The sequence below is a fragment of the Manihot esculenta genome, chromosome 14 (genome assembly GCF_001659605.2).
Source record: "Manihot esculenta cultivar AM560-2 chromosome 14, M.esculenta_v8, whole genome shotgun sequence".
Taxonomy (NCBI): Eukaryota; Viridiplantae; Streptophyta; class Magnoliopsida; order Malpighiales; family Euphorbiaceae; genus Manihot; species Manihot esculenta.
Window position 1 is genome coordinate 5,610,105 of NC_035174.2, and position 19,417 is coordinate 5,629,521.

Below are 19,417 nucleotides of genomic sequence, written 5' to 3' on the forward strand. Positions count from 1 at the left end.
TAATCAAACCCTAATTTATTTGTGGAAGGGATGCGTTGACTTACCATGTTTGGCAATGTGTAATATGGCTGCAGCCTGGCTTGATATAATATTTAGATATAAAAATCAAAATATTATAATCATTGTATTGTCATTTATCTTTTATGTTCTAACAGAGTACGGAAAGAGAGAGAGTGAGCGAGAAAAGAGAGATACAGAGAAAGAGAGCCTGCGTGGATTGTGTTTCTCTGTAGTTGGGCTGATTAGCTTTTGCAGAGAATGTCTGTTTAATTTTATATTTTTTTTATTCTGTATTTTTTTAACTGTTGGTGTGATTTGTTATGTTTTGTATTGTTTGAGTTTCTCTTGATTTTCTGTCTGCTTTCCATAATCATTATTATTATTTTTAAATAAAAATTATGAAAGTAAAACGTGAGATCTCTTAAATTTATTTATATGTATTTATTATCAGATTATATTTTATGTGTTAAAATCATTATTCTTAAATAGTTTATAATATTTTATTAAAAATTAACTTCAAAATATCCTTTTTATAAAAACAAGTTTTAAAATTTAAATCTTCGTTCGTAATGAAGATTGTAAATTTTCAAATGGTAAATTTTAAATTAAAAGAAAAAAAATCAAATGATTGTTTAAAACTAAAAAGTCCAGAAACAACCTTGTATATATATTTTTGGTCCAACTTCCTCTTCTAATCTTTGACAGTAGACTGTATATGTTTTCTGGGTCATGCTCTATCTTTCTCTCCCTCCCTCTATATAAATATGTCTGCGTAGAAGAACCCACTTTCACTTTGAACTCTTAAAGCAATTCCAAACCTGTTTTGCTCTCCTTTCCTCTCTCTCTCTCTCTCCTTCTAAACTTCTTTTTTTTTGCATGTTTTCTTCTGTTAATTAGTATTTCAAGTCTTTAATTTCTTGCGTTAATCTGGGTGTGAAACATACCGTTGTGTGAAAGGAAGAAAACGAAGAACGTTTCTGACAGCACAGGAAGATGAAGAAAAGCATCAGTGAGTCATCGAGACCTGATCGAAAGACTGTAGAGAGGAATCGAAGAATTCACATGAAGGGTTTATGCTTCAAACTGGCTTCTCTCATCCCTTCTCATCACTTTAAACATTCTAAGGTAATCATTTGATTTAATAATCTGTTTCTGAAGCTACTGCTACAAACAGACATTTGATTTAATCATTTGACTTATCAAAAACTTATTTCATGGAGAGGATCAAAACAAACATTAATTTGACATCACAGATATGTCTGAAATTTAGCAGCAAAGTTTCAGCAACGTGGGGATCACTTCTGAGATAAAATTTTTTTTTTTTCGATTAAAGATCACCATACATCCATTTTCAATTTAATTTCTTCTCTCTCTTTTTTTTTTTAAATAAAAAAACTTGTAGAAAGAAACAGATTGCTTCCAACTGTACCTGTCCATTGAAATTTATTGCTGAACAGGAATAATTTAGTGTTCATCTCTACCTGTCCAATCCAATGCCTAGCTTAATATCCATCTCAATTAGTATAATATTTACTGATAGCAAAGAATCTTGAAAATTATGGAAAAAAAAACATATTCTTAATTTGATCTTAACTTGACATTCAAAAAGAGAAAAAAAAAAGAATTATTGTTAATGATTTTTTATGCAGGACATGCTATCTCAGCAAGGTCAACTAGACCACGCTGCGGCTTACATAAAGCACCTGAAAGAAAGAATAGAGAAATTAAAGAAGATAAAGGAACAGGCAATGGTGATCTCAGGAGCTAATAATAATAAAATAATGATGGGATTGAGATTGCCAATTGTTGAACTTCGAGACTTGGGTTCAAGCATAGAAGTGGTTTTGATTAGTGGGTTGAAGAAGAACTTCATGATGTACGAAGTTATTACCATTATTGAAGAAGAAGGAGCTGAGGTTGTCAGCGTCAGCTTTTCAACAGTGGGTGATAAAGTGTTCCATACAATCCATGCTCAGGTGATTACTCTTGAATGAATCTTCAATAAATTTTAATTAACTTGCTTGATGATTAATTAAGCGGATTTTTTCAGGTCAAAATCTGTAGAGTTGGTGTGGAGACTTCAAGGGTATGTCAGAGATTGCAGGAATTGATTGACTGGAGTTGCATATGAAATCTTTCAGAATACAGAAACATGAACAGCTCCCAAGAATCAAGATCTAATCCAACTGTCCAATACTTTTTTCCTCTCAGAAAACTGAGTATTAATCAGAGAAATTTTATGATACAACCTTTATATATTAAATATGGTGAATCTGTTATACATATAACAGTTGTATTGTAATTTCTCGTTCGCAATATTGTTAGTCTAATGTAGGAATAATTTTCCTTGTTTAGTATATGTAATTGGCACTTCATGTTTTCCCCCTTCAGTTCTTTCTTACCGGTGTTTTTATTCTTACATGTCAATGTCTCTCTTTGCTTGGTTTCTTAACTATGGCGTACTCAAAAGGGGCCACCACCCATGAGCAATCACTCTCAAGTATGCACAAGTCTCCATTGAACCTTTCTCCATAAAATTAATCTTCCGAAAATGACCAAACCTTTCTCAAAGCTAGAAACCAAACATTCCACCATCAGCCATTGCATGCCTATTTTAAAAGCTGGATCAGCATTCAATTTGCACCAATTCGGCCGCCGAAGAATCCAAACCTCTCCTTGATATTGGCTAATATGCCTGTCAGGACCCATAGAAACCAGCTGATTGTAAACTCACATAATTTTTAATATATTGATAATAACATTTAAAACTCTAAACCTCCTCATAAACCAGCTGATAATAATTTTTAATTGATCTAAGTTAGGGATGGCAACGGATCGGGTATTTTCTGGTATTCGATCCGACCTAACCCTAATAGAATGGATTTGAGTAGTTATAATCAGGTTTGGGACGGGTTCGAATTTTAAAAATAATACCCGTTGCGGGTTCGGATCGGATTCGAGTTTTATGTACAGGGTACCCACCACTCAAACCCGTTTATATAAATAATTAATTTAATATAAAAAATATATTTTACAATAATATTTATAAATTTTTTTATATATTTTTATTTAAAAATTTAAATTTAAATATTTTTTAAAAATATTAGATTTTTTAAATAAAAATTATTAATGAGAAATATTTTTTATATAAATTATTAATTAAAATATATAAGATTAAAGGGGTTCGGATTTTATTTGGATAATAATAATCGGGTTTGGTACGGATTCAGATAGTTTAAATTAATTTTTAATCGGGTTCGGAACGGATTCGGATATTACTAATATAGATCGGGTTCGAAACGGATTCGGATATTACTAATATAAATCAGGTTCGGGTTCGGATAGTTTAATTTTCACGGCTACCCTAACTGTTTACGTCCCTAATCTAAGTTAGAACTTGAAAATAATATCATGTTACTAATATAAATCGGGTTCAGGTTTGGATAGTTTAATTTTCGGGGGTACCCTACCCATTTACATCCCTAATCTAAGTTAGAACTTGAAAACAATATTATGTATACTTTTGGATTAAATGATGAATTAATAATAGAAGGTATTATATAATTTTATTGTAAATGTAAAATATATATTTAAAATTATATAATAATTAATAAATATAAATTAAAATCACATGTCACTTGACTTTAAATCTGTCTTGACTCATAATTACTCAAACTATTTGAGTTTGAAATCTATTCAATTAAAATAAAAATAAATTCACATTAAAAAAATTGTTTGAATTAATAACTTGTACTTAAAGTCTGACTTTATTTATTACATAATTTCTTGATTTTAATTTTATTAAAATTAAATCTATTAAATTTCATTTTAACACTCTATCAATCTTATCTTAAATTGATTATTAAATCAAATATTTAACAATTTGTACATTAAAAATATATTTTTTCATAATATTATCCTTGAAAAAATATTTAAAAATGTATTTTTATAAAAAAATTGATAATTTCATTACTGAGTAATAGAAAATAATACCTTATAATTTCTTTTTCAATATAGAGAAACAGTAGAAGTATAGACGCTTTTATTGAGAGTTAGTCTAGGCGAAAAAAAAAAAATTTTTTTAAAGTCAAATTTAATAAATAAATAAATTCGTTTTTTAAAAGAAATTACTTGATCTTTTTAAATTTTATTTTTCTATTTTTAGTATATAAATATTGAAATCTAATTGAATTATCATTCGTGTCTTAAAATTATGAATATACTATATATAAAATCCAGAATCGAAGGGAGTTCAATTAAACTATAGTGGGGACTGAAATTGTTAGAAGTCAAGTGAGAAGAAATTAGGTTAAGAATTAATGAAACGCGTTAGCTAATTAAAGCTCGAACAATTTTGTCAAATAGAAAACTGTTAATTGCATGCAAGTGCATGTTGCACCTGTGACTTGAAATGGTCTCCATCCACGAAGCTGCTGCTGCTGCTGCTTCAGCTTTAATTTCCTCCTACAAAAAAATCCACAAATGTTGTTTTATATGTGCAAATTGATTCGACTTATAAATTTTTATTCTTGTGAATTTTTTTTAATCGCTCATGGCGAACATGTATAATGAATATAGATAATAGGCAAAGCACGTTAATAAAAATCAGAAAGAATAAAAGTATTTAGTATTAATAAGGGAAGTAAATTGAAAATAAAGTGAAGTACATAGAAGTCGAACACAACACGAAAACAGCTCGTTCAGCATAATTAACATGCTAGTCAAATGATGAAAGAATATGGACAGAATAGTGGGTGTCAAAGTCGGAGTTTCCAAAATCATTGCAAGCAGTTGATTACGGTAAGAGACAGAGACTATGTTTTGCTCCATACACACAGCTTCGTACCTCAATTATTCAGTGTGTGGAGCAGTGGCAACGTAAAGCAGGGCAGTCCTCTCTCTCTCTCTCTCTCTGGTTTAGAGGGAGAGTCTTTTCCTCATATTTTTTTTTTCTCTGGAGCTCAATCTCCTTATTTCTGCCATACCATCGGTCCTCTCTGGTTTAGAGTGGATTTCTTTTCATCTCGGAGTGATTTTTTTTCTTCTATTTTACTTTTAATTTTTGTTATTTTATTTATTTTATTTTTGGAGTTGTAGATCTGAAAATTTAGAGTGTGAATTTTCTTAAATTTATTTTTTCTTGATTTTTTTTCTCTTTGGTTAGTGTTTTTGTGTGATTACATGCTGGTGGTTATTCTTCATCCGTTCGCAACGGTTCTCTTCTCCAGCTTGCTTTGAAAGTGAATGTCCTTCTCTTAAGATTGGTTGTTTCTCATCTTAGAGCCGACGATGGATTGTTGGATGGTGGCTCACGGAGCTTAACCTTGGAAGGCGCGATTAAGACGCCAAAGAGCACACCGTCCTCATCTTTGTTGCGACGTTTTCGGTCCCTTCTCCAAATCTAGGCTTTAAGATCTCTTGGTGATGAGGAGGACAATGTCGTTCATGAAGTAGTCTCCCTTTTGCTGGCATTTTTTTTACTAGAGGATGCTATCCGTGACTCTGATGGTGGTAGCTTGACTCGATTGTGGAGGTTGTCCTTCTCTCTTTCTATTAGCATCTGGTTATCATCGTCTATCTCAGATCTAATGATGCATGTGCCTGAATATTGTCTCATCTTCTCCTGGAAGGCTTTAGTTTTCTTCTCTTTGGTTACTTGTTGACCCTTTGTCTGTCAGTTTGTGATTTCATGCTTTGGCTACTGTAGTAGGTATCAACACCTTATAATCCTAATCATGTGGGTAGCAGATACCGGAGTATTGGAGTTTTCTGATAAAGAGAAACGATGGACTTTGAAATTCTTCCGGATCTAGGCATTGGGTCATTTGATTTTTAGATTTTATGTTTATATTTTGTTGATTTCTCCACTTTATTGGATCTAAAAGCCTTATCATGTATCATGGGTCTTGAGCCTTCTACATTAATATTGATATCTTTTACTTCTTAAAAAAAGGTGGGCTGACAAAGTTGCCGCTAATCTTAAATTTTTATTTTTTTTAAAAATGAAAATAAATTAAATGTAATTTTATTTTTAATGTTTTCTTCTATTTAACTCTCTCATTATTAAAAAAAAAATAAAAAAATTATTTTATTTTATTGATTTAATTAAATAAAAATATATAAAATAAGTTTAAATTTAATAAATTACAATTATATTTTTATTACATCTAATTTTAGTTAAATTGTATTAAATTTAAACTTATTAAATATATACTTTATCTCAATTAATAATAAATAATGCATTATTTAATATTTTAACCATCCAAATGTAAATGTTGTGTTATCACTTTTTTAAGTATAAATTATGTCACGTTCGCTTTTTTTTAAATATAAATGTTGCATCTGATATTACTGTGTAATGGTATTTTTTTTTTCCTTTAGTATATTAAGTATGTAAAATTTTATGAAATTGAATATACAATACGATGAAATATTTTACTGTTGAATGATGAAAAAGTAAATATTTTAAATTACTGTGGTATTTGAGAGATTTTCCTTCAGAGGGGCTTAAGCAAGCATTCGAAGCTGAGCTACGTCGAGCCCAATCGGAGTCTATTTTTGTTTTAGAACAAGTGAATTTTGGTGATCAACTGATGGCCCATACTCAATAATCTATAAGATTTGTAGATAGGTTTGTGAAATCGGTCGGTTCAATTTTAAATTGAATCGAATAAAAAAAATTAAAAATTAAATTTTAAAAAAATTAAAAAATAAATAAATAAATTATTAAAATATGATCAAACTGAATCAAATCGATAAAAATCAATTTGGTTTGATTTAATTATATTAAAATCAAAATTTATAAATTTAATATGTTTGAGTTGTTGTCTGGATTGGATAAGAGAGAAAAAAGGTTAGAGTTTAGACTGTTGACTGAATTGAATAAGGATTAATATAATAATATATAGTTTAGTGAATTATTTAATATATTTAAATTAAATTAAATTAAAAATTAAATAATTTAAAAAATATTAATTAAATTAAATAATTTAAAGAAAAACTAATCAAATTAAAATGAACATTTCTATTAATTAAATCACTGAATCCAAATCCATCGCTTCAATTTAATTTTTCAATTGGAACCCGAAATATATGCTCTCTCCTATTTGCGGAGTGCTTGGAGCTTGAGGCTCAGAGAAGAGAGGCCTGCAACGTGGGTCTGCCTGACGTATAGCTCCTATAATCACAACGTAACCCTTCATTTATTGAGATTGCATCAATCACTCGTTTTGGACAATTATTGAGGAAAATGAGCATTTAAATATCAACTTATATTTCTTAATCAGCAATCACCACTTGTGAATCTCAAACACAGATTTCAAAACGACTTTGCTTGTCCTCAAATGAATCTTAGCTAGAGAGAGGGGTGCATTACTTTCTCGTATTTATTATGTAATGAAATTACTTTCAAATTCACAATTTTGATGATTAAATTTGAATGAAATGATAAGTTTCGCAGTATAACACAGAGATATAATTCAATTTAAATTTAATATTTTTTATGGTCTGATCTTTTTAAATTTTTATTTACATAATGATTTAGTCAATGATATATTCTAAGATAGACACATAAATATATTTTAAATTATACAAATATTTTTAAATATATTTATAAAATTAAATTTAAAAATTAAAAATTTTAGACGTTATGTATGGGCTCTCTTCATCCAATGGAGAGAGATTATTCTCTAAAAGTTTCAGTTCACTCCATTATTGTCACTTGGTTGACCTTCCTCTACTCCTTTTTGGCAGGGTAAGGCCTCACTTCCTCTATTTAACTGTAAGTCTCCACCTCCACTGTTAGGCGGAATTACAAATATAAGGTTCTAGTTCTTAACGTAGCGATGCTTGAAGAGGAAAATCTTTAGTTGCAACTTTTCTTTTCTTGATTATTTTTTGGTATTATGCAGTTCTTTTGCTAGTATATACACAAGTTTTCAAATTTTTAAATTTAGTTATACTCTCAATTTCCATCTAATAATAATAAAAAAGAGTGTTTAGATCATTAACAGTGAGATCTCTTAGCATTCTCAATATTATGACTTAAAGGGGATTCGAACCTCTATGCATTCATTCTGTTTCGAAGAGTAACTATAACAAATTCAGCGTTGATTGTCTCAGTGTTGATTTTATGTTGCTTGTGATGTATGACAAATGGTTCTTCAAAAGGTAAACTGCTTGTCTTGTTGTCAGTGTTGGATCATGATTTAGAGATTGAACATCGGAGAACAACACATTTGTGCACCTCTTTATTTTCTTTAGGCTGGCCGTTGGATGGTAGCTCGTGGAGTGACTCTCAAAGATGCGATTGGGATGTGAAAGAGTATACAGCCTTGGACTTTTGCGGGTTGTTGGGTCCATATGCTTATCTTTTCGTGGTTTTTGATGTGTCCTGCTTCAGCTTTTTGTATGTTATTTCTATTTGTATTGTGCTTGTTGCCTTTGCATCTCGACGCTCTTTTACCTCGACGGTGCTTCTACCTATAGGTTAGTGTTTTTTTGTGGGCTGGGGCTCGAGTTTTTGTTGGTCTGAGCTAGCTGCTAGTGGGTTCTTTCAAGACCATGAATATTATGTATATGGACCTTTGAATTCTTTGTCTGTAATGGGCTTAGACTTTTAGGTCAACAAAATTATCTTTGGAATTTTTTTTAAAAAAAAAAAGGTTGGAGCAGGAAATGATGGGTAGATCTAAAAATGGCAGGGATTATATACTGACAAAAGGCAAAATTAACCAGCAATCTGTCAAATCCATTCCTATATTACAATGTAGTTGTTTATTGATTAATCATTCGTCTGATAACAATGTAGGAGATCATACACTTCAAAATCCCTTTTTTTATAAACAAAATTTCAAAGTGATAAAAAAAAAAAAAGCAGTGTTCTCAGCTAATGAGACGTTGCCAAACCAAAGAGATCACAATCTCAGGTTAAACCAAAATCATCATCAACCCATTTTAAAGCATCATTTCAATTTCCAGTTCCACAGATAGAGCGAGGTGACTGAGATTTCATGAACTTCTCGGGGAGCTAAATGGTATAAATAAAAGGACTTAAAAGTAATAATAAACATTAAGAAGCTTTGAAGTGGTAATTTTATTTTAGAAGAAAGCGAGAGTAATAAATAAGGAGGAAGGAGACAGAGGAGAAAGAAAAGTAAAGGGAGGGAAAGGAAAGGAAAGGAAAGGAAAGGAAAGGAAAGGGAGAGGAGACCAGACCAACAAAAGAGTGGGTCAGAGTTCAGAAACAGCTACACGTTGTGAAGAGGAGGCAATTGCATGTGCCCACATGACCAATTGCAGCTGGAGAGATGAGATGAACAATTCCACTCTCGCCCTCCCTAAATACACTAATCAACTTCTCCTCTTCCTTTTGCCTTCGCTGCATCTTCTTCTTCCCTCTCTTTTTCTGCTCCTACAACATCTGGATACTGAATATCTTTCTATGCCCACGAATAATTTTAGCCAATAATGAAGGAAAACAGTGATGGGTTTGTCAGAGCGGATCAGATTGATCTCAAAAGCCTTGATGAGCAACTCGAGAGGCATCTCAATAAGGTATGGACTATGGACAAGAACAAGAGACCCGATGATAGTAATATCGCTCCACTGCCTACTGCTGCTGTCAACGCCACCAAGACTAGTGCAGCTACGTTCAAGAAGGACAGGCAGGAATGGGAGATCGACCCTTCTAAGCTCATCATCAAGAGTGTTATTGCACGTGGTACCTTCGGCACCGTTCACCGTGGCATCTACGATGGTCAGGATGTTGCTGGTCAGTCTCTTTTTATTATTTTAGCTCTTTTCTTTTTCTTAATGAATTTTGTGTTGGGGATTTGGCGTCTAATTATGGATTCACCAATTTCCCTCATTTCTCGCTCCTGGTGTTCTTCCATAATTTCTATAGTTCGAATCTGTCAAATTAATATTTATATTTGTACTGTTTTCAGGTTTGTATTGATGGAGTTTATGACTATCCATTTGCCTTTTTCTGAAAAAAAAAAAGGCCTTTTTATGGATGCTCTGTGCTGTTCGCCATTGAGAACATCTAATGCTATGTTCTTGCAACATTAAGTGTTGTGTGTTTCTCTAATGGAGAAAACAGATTTTAACCTTTAATTTAATTTGGTCGGTTCAAAATTTGATCAGTTGGACCACTTGAGTTTTTTTTTTTTTTTTCTTCTTCTTCTTCTTTCGAAGGACCACTTTGAGATTCATTTTTATTGTTTCGTGCCTTTTGGTAATTCAACTATGCAAGTGATACTGTGTACTCATTTTTGCTAGTTTTGTGCTTGTTTGTTATTCAAAAACTGGAACAATGAAAAGTTGTAGAAAAATTCTGGATTTTTATTGCAATAACTTTTCTGAGGATATTGGTCGTTGAGCATAAGTAAATGTACTCTTATGTAATCCGTGACTCTTACACGGGTTTGGGTTGAAATTGCTGACTGCACCAATAACTTCAACTTGGCTGATGATACTGTTTTTCTAAACTTTCATGTGATACCAGCTGCTACTTAATGTCATGTCAATGAAGATTTAAATAATAATAATAATAATAATAGTAAAATTAGGTCTGGTAGCAGGAAATCAAGATCCCAATGTGTCATTGTTTAATCACTGATTGTAAATCTTTTTTACTAAATCTCAGTCTTTCTCCTTTTAAGGGCCTATTGGGATACATATGCATTTATGATGAATGTGAATTTGGATGTATTTTGGGTAAAAATTGCACACAACACTAAGTCCTGTCAAATTGTATAGACCTTTCAGTTGTTTCGTTTTAAAGAGACAAGAGTAGGTTGGTTCTGAAACAAGTGACGCTTGTATGATTTAATTCCGGTTGGCTAACATCAGTTGTCTTTTTTGATCCTTAGTTAAGCTGCTTGACTGGGGTGAAGAGGGTCACAGGACAGAAGCTGAGATTGCGTCGCTAAGGGCAGCTTTTTCCCAAGAAGTTGCTGTATGGCATAAACTTGATCATCCTAATGTTACTAAGGTCACTTTTCTCACAATTGCAATTTCTCTTCCAATTTTGTAGTGACAAAGTTTGGTGATCATAAATATGTTTACACTCATATTGAGTTATTAGCAATTACCAACTTTGAAATCAGTTAAACTTTGCTCCTTCTCTCATTCTCTCTCTCTCTCTCTCTCTCTCTAAGGTTCTTGCAGTTAGGAGGCCTGTAAGCTAGCCTTATGCTTAGGTTTAGCATGTGATCATTGTGGAATTTTTTTAGTTTGTCTGTATTTTTTCCTTATTGAAGCTGGGGAATTTCCTTATTGATCATTATGGAATCACAGATTACCATTCCACAGAATTTGGTATTTAAGGATATAGGGCAATTCTACTTCTTTGCCCGAATGTTGCTATTTAATTAAGTATTCAGGTGCAAGCCTTTATATGAAGTACTTGCTTCGTGAAGAGTGATAGTGAATTGGTAATTCCTCCTCAAACTATGAAAATCTGTAGGATTCTCAGGTTCTTAAAAATTACAACTACTTCCAGCATTTCAACAGCATCAATAGTTTTGCTTTCATTTGTTAGTTCTACTCATCTCTACAATTGATGCAGGTTCTGGGATTATCCTTTCCTAATTCATGAAGGAGAATTTGAAAAAGAAAAAAATGCCATAATTTTGTCTCCCTTATATTTTTATTTTTGCCATTTTCAATACATTTCATTCCATTATTTGTTGGGCTGCTTTTCTCCCTTGTCTAGGTTCACCTTTATGGCATTGCAAGAATCCAACACTTTAATCAAGATTGAAGAGGGAATGCAAAATAGACGGAATATTGAATACCTATGATGCTGGATGACTGTTGATCCTGGCTTGAGTTTTCCAGATAAAATAGTAGCATACTAGCATATAGCAATTACTTGAAAAGAGTGGCCAGGGTTCTGAATGATTACTTCTGTACTGATTCTTATTTTTCTCTCAGTTTATAGGGGCAACAATGGGCTCGTCAGAGTTGCAGATACAAACTGAAAATGGCCACATTGGCATGCCAAGTAATATATGTTGTGTTGTTGTGGAATATCTTGCTGGAGGTGCTTTAAAATCATACCTTATAAAGAACAGACGAAGGAAGCTAGCTTTTAAAGTTGTTGTGGAGTTGGCACTTGATCTTGCCAGAGGGTATGAAGCACTTCAACCCTTTGTTTAATGTTTTTCATTCTATCTGCATGATATGTAGAATTTGGTAGTTTAGAATTATTTCTTGGCTAACCAAGCATTGAATCCAAATTGACTGTGAATTGCAGATTGAGTTACCTTCACTCTCAGAAGATTGTTCACAGAGATGTAAAGACAGAAAACATGTTATTGGACAAGACACGCACTGTAAAAATTGCTGACTTTGGAGTCGCACGTGTTGAGGCTTCAAATCCTAATGATATGACAGGGGAGACAGGAACACTTGGATACATGGCTCCTGAGGTATAGAATTTTATTTATTTTTCTTGGTTGGATTATGCTGTTTTTTTTATATTTCACTGAAATCAAATCAATATTAGTGTTTTTCATGCATGGAAGGGTGTATATTCTGATTGCAATGCCTATTGCCTCCCATGGTGCAAAGACCCTGTTGCAAATCTCTACTTTTCTGCTGCTGCATTTTTCCTTTCTGTGTTCAATAATAAAGATGGATGGATTTGGCTTTTATGGAATGATGATTACTTTAGCTTGCATTTTTGCCCTTGTCTTCCCCTTCTTTCTTAGGGTGTGGCTGGGCAGGGTGGTACAGGAAGCGGTTGGAGTTGTTTTGAACTTGTGCTTTGTTACTTTACCTCAAAATCATTGAGAATCTCTCTCTTTATAGTACTGAGATACATATTTGGCAAAACCATGCTTGAATTGAGTAAATGATTATTGCCTTGTATTATGCATGGGTTACAGGTTCTCAATGGCAATCCTTATAATAGGAAGTGTGATGTGTACAGTTTTGGTATCTGTTTATGGGAGATATATTGCTGTGACATGCCATATCCTGACCTTAGTTTCTCCGAAGTGACTTCTGCTGTGGTCCGTCAGGTATTTTGATATTCCAATAATTTATTCTGGCATTACCATAGGTTTTACGTAAAAAAAAGCAGCTAGAGTAAATACATGATCAACTTCACAATTTTCTTTTCCCATATAATGCAGAATTTGAGACCAGAGATACCAAGGTGCTGCCCAAGCTCTCTAGCGAATGTAATGAAACGATGTTGGGATGCTAACCCTGACAAGCGCCCTGAAATGGATGAGGTCGTCTCCATGTTGGAGGCAGTTGACATATCCAAAGGTGGAGGTATGATACCTCCTGATCAACAGGGTGGTTGTCTCTGCTTCCGCAGGTATCGAGGACCTTGAAGAATTACTTCCTTTGGTCAGACAAACGACTTGAATGTGATTGTTTTAAGCTATGTCTATCGAGTCTGTGATTAACATTGAAGGTGAAGGAAATTTGAGATATAAAATGGGGAAGAATGGGTGGTGGTGGTGGTGGATATAGGAGGGGAAATCTTGTGTTTCCCATTATTGGATGATGTAAATGTGTTGTTTGTAACTCTTTCTGAAATATTTTTTTTGGGGGGGTTTTCGAGATATGTGTATTTATATGGTCTACCAGTCTCGTCAACTGGCAAGGCCACCTCATATGGGGTCACCCTTTCTATATGCTATTAGTGGAAATATTGTTAACATTATGAAGGTAATTTAATAGTATTACCAACATTCACTTGGTGTATTTCCTGTGTTTATTTTGGCAAAGTACTAGTGATTGGAAGGACTGCTGTGGCAAATGAAATAGGAACATGAAGCAATGTCGTTTTCAGGTGAGAGACAGAGAGAAATGACTGTTGAATTGTGCTTGTAGACTTTTTTCAAAATGTTTTGCACGATGCTGTTAATTTAACAACAGGCTGTAGGCTTGAGAGTATGATTTAAGGGCCATTGGGTCGATCTGGCCCAGGAATTCAAGGCCTATGAAACCGACCATATTTTCATACGTCTTTATCCTTTCAAGCTTCATCTCTTTTACATTTTCTATTTTGGAGCAACTCTAAGAAATTTAAAGAATAAAATATATATTCTCCAGTCTCATAATTTTTTTTTAATAAATATTAAATTTTAAAAAATATTTTAATAATTAATGATTTTGTGTTGGAGATGAGTTGGATAAAAACGCAAAGCAGGAAGAGAAACTTGTTATGGCTTATGGGTTAATCAATCCCATTATATTAATAGATGGTAGCTACACAATCATTTGGTTGACAGTTTAAGATTGGGAGTTGGGTATTGGGATGCCAATTTTTGTCATTTTCTTTTCAATCTTCTGCAGGAATCTAAATTATGGAGATTTTATATTTAACCAAATTGCATGTGCTGTGGATACCAACAAAATTGAACAACCTTCTCCACACTTGAATATAAAACCCCAACCTTGAATATTAGCTGCTAGCTTCCCATGATCTTGGCCGTCCAATATATGAATTGATGGTCCAGATTTTGAGGCTGCTAGGTGAAACTTTGTTAGATTTTCCCTTTTTTAATTTTTCCCTTTATATAATCCCTCTTGATTCTTGCGGTTACAAATTCAGCTGGAAATTGACGTCTTTGTTTAATATAAGAACGAAAACAATGAATGAATGATGTCGAATTGTCATCTTTTCTTTTGTATAATAATAATGACAAATAAACAAAAAAAAAAATTTTAATGCCAAATTTCATAGTGAAATCACATGCTCATCAAACCTATTCAAAATTCACTTGATCAATCTCCTCTCTCTCCCATTCTCAGTCTAATCAAGCAAGATTTTGATATGAGTCTCACACAATTCCAAGTGATTTTATGTATTAAGATAATCGGAACCCACTTCAATTTTTCAGTCTGCTGGATAAGATATTAAAGATAACGCCTGCCAAAACAGGAAAGGTTTTGTTCTCATTCATCCTCTCGTCTGCTGGGAATTGGTACAAGTAACTTTGTAATGAAATGGAGTATTATAAGTCAGCTGATGTAGATTCTCCCTCAAATTAGCAACAGAAGAAAACAAGACCTGCCTACCTGTAACAGAATACCATTTTCAGCTTCTGTTTCCTCACAATATAACACATGTAAGTATCATTCTTCACCGAAGATGGCTTCTGTTTCAACTTTCTCTGGGTGATCTTGAAAGAAGAGAAAAAGAAAATTCATATGAAACCAGTTACTTTGTTCAGTGATAGTGCTATATTGTGAGGAAATATTTTAGTAATCTGCTGCCACATGTGATAGTGCTGTTATTGGAAAGAAGATTAAGAAAGTTCTGGTCTTTGGTTTTGTATGGCATGAAAACACCAAAATTTGAGTGCTGCAAGGAAATCCCTTTCTGGGTTGTTTAGATTTCTAATATCATATGAATATTATGGTAATGGAGATCATCATCTCTGCAATACTACTTTTTGCGGGTATTGCTGTTTTGGTACTGATTCATGTCTGTACAGTCGGAAGAGCTTTCAGAAGATCATATGAGAATGGTCAGGACATAGTTGAAGCAGGTTTTAACACCAGCAGGAATGGAACTAAAAAGATTTCAAATGATGATTTGAAGGATCTTCCATGCTATGATTACAAGGCAGCAGATATGAGAGAGAATGGCCTTGTGGCTTGTGTTGTTTGCTTAGAGAACTTCAATGTGGGTGATAAATGCAGATCACTGCCAAACTGCAATCACAGCTTCCATACCCAGTGCATAGATTCATGGTTAGTGAAGACTCCTGTTTGTCCAATTTGTCGAACCAGCGTTAATCCCCAGGAGATTGGTGGCATTTTGAGCCAAGAAAGTAGTGTTTCGATTACTGTTGGAGTTGAATTGTAGCAGCAATTATTTGGGACTGGCTTAAACTCCAATATGTCTATCCATCAAATCAGCTTCTAGTTCTCGTGGTAAAAATTTCGTATTCTCAGGCTTCATTGTCCTCAGGCATGCAAGTAAAGCAACAAGTACACTCATTTTGCAACAAATTCAGATCAATTTCTGGCTCTGCTAGATGTGATGTGATAATTTTTTTTTGGGGTGGGGGGGTGGGGGGAGATGTTGGTGTGGGTTTGAGTAGCATACTAAAAGAACAGGTTGGTTGAAAACGTGGTTCAATTTTAGGGTTGTGGATGTGTCTTTTCTTTATCAGCAGTTACACTTGTGCATGATATGACCATCTTAGTCTTATTGCAGGTAAAGTTGCAGGGTCAAATAATTTGCAGTTCAAATGCCGGGTGTCAACTGTCAAGTGTCAACTCTTATTGATATCTCATAATTTCTTTTGAACTGTACAAGGGATACATATCTTTACCAGGTCCCTTTACTCTTTTTGCTTATAAAACAGAAAAAGGAAAGTGAACAACTTTTTAATAAAGAAACTTCCCTCTCACATGGTTAGACAATAAAGGAACTGGGGGGGATTGGAGTTGGACAACTCCAATGTTGAGAAACGCGAGTTTTGTACCATCCAGATTCCAGGGCGGATTTTGTTATCTTCTTCCTTTTGGATATTAGTCTGTTTTGTGATGTTATCGTTGTTGGCGGTGCAGTCATTGCTCTTGTTGGCGATTTTTCCTAGAGAAGTCCACCAGCTTTAGTTTAGTTTATTTATGCTGAAGACGAAACTAAGAGACGCATTCTCCTAATTAAGCGGAACAACGGCAGTGAACCACGCATAAACGATTTAGTTGAGGCTTGAGAGAAGGAGAAATCTCAGTTTATGAATTTCCTTATCCACTGAAAATTAATGGAGATGTTAGTCATTGAGACCACATTCGAAGCAATATTTAAGCCGGTAAATTTGGTTCACCTATTGAGAAAGACTCTGGGAAGTGAAAGTGAATAGAACTTACAAGGTAACTAGAAAGAGAAAAGACAACATAATTTCGACATGAATTTAACTCTGTTGTCATCTAGGGGTAGCTCCTGTGTTTCAATCATTAACAAAAGGGGATACGAGTATTAAAATGAGACCTAGTTGCAATACAAGATAATTGAAAACATATGATACAATCACAGCTACTCAAATTTAACTAATATATATGTCATCCAATTAGAATGACTTCTAAACTATGTTTTGCTATCTCAGAAACTAAATATGAATTGAAAAGTTGAATACACAATCACAAAAACTATGAACAACTTTCAATTGCCGGTTCCAAGTACACATATCATTCCATCCAACGACAAAAAAGAGGCAATGGATCTAGAATCATGATATTGGCTCGAGCAGAATACCGTCAAAATAATAGTTTGTCGTTCACAAACATACTAACAAATGGAGATATATAGCATGGTCCAATGAGGCAAGCTACTTGAGAAAGAAACCTTAGCATTAAATCAAAGTTGTACACAAATAAAAAGGTCTAAATTCCGGATCTTAAAATTTGAACTGAGCTTCTGATTTTAATAGTTCACATATTCTTCTCCATGCTAATCATATGGAAAGACCAACTTGAGTTCAAAAAACTAACTGATACTCCATTACAAATGATGGTACTGAGAGACATCAACATATTAGGAACTTAGTTTTTCTCGGTGTTCTTCTCCAGTTCCCTCCTCAGCTGCAATGAGAAGTCATCATTGACATCATCATCATCCCAATCATCTTCCCACTGTTGTGTTACTGTGACCTCCTTGCCTTCCTCCTTGTCCTCCCACTCTGTCATTGTTATTATCATTAGAAATTATAGTAGTCCATAAAGCACCCACAAAAAGTGCAACACAATATGAAAAACTACAAAAAAGGATGTCCCCAGGCATGAGACTCCCCACTCTGTGAACCAGAAAGGGCCAGAAAACTTCAAATCCTCGTGATGATCAGAAACAGAACCAAGATAAAGTTATAAAATCAAACAAAAAATATAAGAAAAGAACAATAGCTTGTCAAAATACACAGAATTATTTTAAGTCCATGACTCTGCTACATAATTCATATGCTCTGTTATAGAGTTATCTTTTTCTCCACCTAGAATATTTGGTTTTTAACTATTCATATATAAACAGTCGATCTGTATAAATTTCACTAGCGGTATTCACAAAATTATAAATTAAACACATTCACATGCAGGCTAAAGGATTTATCTAGCTTTCAAGATTCAAGAGGTGCAGCAGAAGCTCCCAACCAACTTCTTGTACTATTTATGCAAAAATTAGCAAGAGAACAGCCTTATTTAAGAAAATCATCATCTGTAAATACCCATTGCTAGAGTTCTGACCCATACTGAATTGGTTACAGGATTAAAATTGTTTGCACACCTTCAAAGTTAGCCACATGAATTGATTAACACCTTATTCATCAAGTCCAAGTACTTAGCTAGTTGAAGAAAGAGAACTGTTATGTAAAGAGTAAAATATCTTCTATGAATATTATGTTTCTGTCTCAATACATCATTCCATCAAGAAAGGATAATCAGTTCACTAAGTTACCTCAGTCCTAATCGGATTAACATTTTTAGAACTCAAAATTCAGTAGGTTTTGCCCATCATCCTCTGTATTAATACCGGTATAAATATTTTTCTCAAACTAAAACTGAATCCCGATAAACTGGCAAACCATGCTATTCAAGACATCCTTCTAACAACTATATATATATATATAAGAAGAACTGCAAACACGATTTTACCTTCATTGATCTCAAACTCTTCAAATTCATCGTCATCCTCGAAGAGGTCCATCTTAACGTCTTCGGTTGCAGCTTTCTGTTCAGTCGCCATTTTTCAGTGCTCGAAACAAGATCCTTTTGATCCGAAATTTCAATTTACTAGTCCAAAGGAGATCTGGGCGAAACCCTAACCTCGCAGTATTGGGGATTTTGTGGACTTAAAAAGCCTAAGGGGGGACAATTCTGGAATTGTGTCGTATTTTGATTGTATGATTATACACATACCATAACTTTTGGACGGAAATTTTATTATTTAATTCTATAAAAAAAATTAATTAATTAATTAATTTTAAAAATATATTACAATGATTATAAAATATTAAAAATTTATTAATCAATAATATCATTAATTTTAATTATTAAATATGTTAATATTTAATTTTTTTTAATATAAAAATTTTATTAATTTTTTACTTTTTTTAGAAGCATTAATTTTTTACTTTTATGAAAATATTTATTAGTTACATGTTTTATATCTAAAATATTTTAAAATTTTTTATTATATTTAGCCGTTGAAATTAATAAAAAAATTAATTAATAATTTTTTTAAAATTTTAAAATATTTATTATTTTTTAAAATTATAAAATTAATTAATATGTTTTTTAATAATATAATAATTTTCTCATTAAATTAAAGAAAATATATTCGCACGATCCGCAAACGTGTAATTAATGAATAAAGGGATAATAATCGTCGTTACTTATAATTTATTTTAATTAATTAAAATATTTTAATAATTTTAAAATATTT

At 32.9% G+C, this 19,417-nt stretch overlaps 4 protein-coding genes across 4 annotated transcripts; 3 read left to right on the top strand and 1 right to left on the bottom strand.

Moving 5' to 3' along the window:
- The first annotated feature begins 692 nt into the window (after nt 1-692).
- LOC110631120 (transcription factor bHLH162) lies at nt 693-2,390 on the top strand. Its single transcript, XM_021778839.2, has 3 exons — nt 693-1,125; nt 1,650-1,976; nt 2,051-2,390. Exons 1-3 carry the CDS (start codon nt 994-996, stop codon nt 2,129-2,131), a joined length of 540 nt encoding a protein of 179 aa, XP_021634531.1. The 5' UTR covers nt 693-993; the 3' UTR covers nt 2,132-2,390.
- A 6,766-nt stretch (nt 2,391-9,156) lies between these two features.
- On the top strand, nt 9,157-13,728 carry LOC110599939 (serine/threonine-protein kinase STY13). The gene is made up of 6 exons (XM_021736578.2): nt 9,157-9,772; nt 10,875-10,996; nt 11,941-12,137; nt 12,263-12,437; nt 12,897-13,031; nt 13,146-13,728. The coding sequence occupies exons 1-6, from the start codon at nt 9,469-9,471 to the stop codon at nt 13,350-13,352; spliced, it is 1,140 nt and encodes a 379-aa protein (XP_021592270.1). The 5' UTR covers nt 9,157-9,468; the 3' UTR covers nt 13,353-13,728.
- Nucleotides 13,729-15,394: 1,666 nt separating this feature from the next.
- On the top strand, nt 15,395-15,841 carry LOC110599850 (NEP1-interacting protein-like 2). The gene has a single exon (XM_021736440.1). The coding sequence runs from the start codon at nt 15,395-15,397 to the stop codon at nt 15,839-15,841; it is 447 nt and encodes a 148-aa protein (XP_021592132.1).
- Nucleotides 15,842-17,316: 1,475 nt separating this feature from the next.
- LOC110630862 (protein DELETION OF SUV3 SUPPRESSOR 1(I)) lies at nt 17,317-18,859 on the bottom strand. The gene is made up of 2 exons (XM_021778487.2): nt 18,628-18,859; nt 17,317-17,663 (listed from the first exon to the last, which is right to left on the bottom strand). The coding sequence occupies exons 1-2, from the start codon at nt 18,716-18,718 to the stop codon at nt 17,527-17,529; spliced, it is 228 nt and encodes a 75-aa protein (XP_021634179.1). The 5' UTR covers nt 18,719-18,859; the 3' UTR covers nt 17,317-17,526.
- Nucleotides 18,860-19,417: the final 558 nt, after the last annotated feature.

Bases quoted from the DNA above. Each gene is read 5' to 3' on its own strand.
- LOC110631120 (XM_021778839.2), top strand. From the start codon at position 994: ATGAAGAAAAGCATCAGTGAGTCATCGAGACCTGATCGAAAGACTGTA. The intron at 1,126-1,649 runs GTAATCATTTGA...TTTTTTATGCAG, and splicing joins ATCACTTTAAACATTCTAAG to GACATGCTATCTCAGCAAGG. The intron at 1,977-2,050 runs GTGATTACTCTT...GGATTTTTTCAG, and splicing joins TCCATACAATCCATGCTCAG to GTCAAAATCTGTAGAGTTGG.
- LOC110599939 (XM_021736578.2), top strand. From the start codon at position 9,469: ATGAAGGAAAACAGTGATGGGTTTGTCAGAGCGGATCAGATTGATCTC. The intron at 10,997-11,940 runs GTCACTTTTCTC...TTTTTCTCTCAG, and splicing joins ATCATCCTAATGTTACTAAG to TTTATAGGGGCAACAATGGG. The intron at 12,138-12,262 runs GTATGAAGCACT...TGTGAATTGCAG, and splicing joins GCACTTGATCTTGCCAGAGG to ATTGAGTTACCTTCACTCTC.
- LOC110599850 (XM_021736440.1), top strand. From the start codon at position 15,395: ATGGAGATCATCATCTCTGCAATACTACTTTTTGCGGGTATTGCTGTT.
- LOC110630862 (XM_021778487.2), bottom strand. From the start codon at position 18,718: ATGGCGACTGAACAGAAAGCTGCAACCGAAGACGTTAAGATGGACCTC. The intron at 17,664-18,627 runs GTAAAATCGTGT...TAACAATGACAG, and splicing joins AGAGTTTGAGATCAATGAAG to AGTGGGAGGACAAGGAGGAA.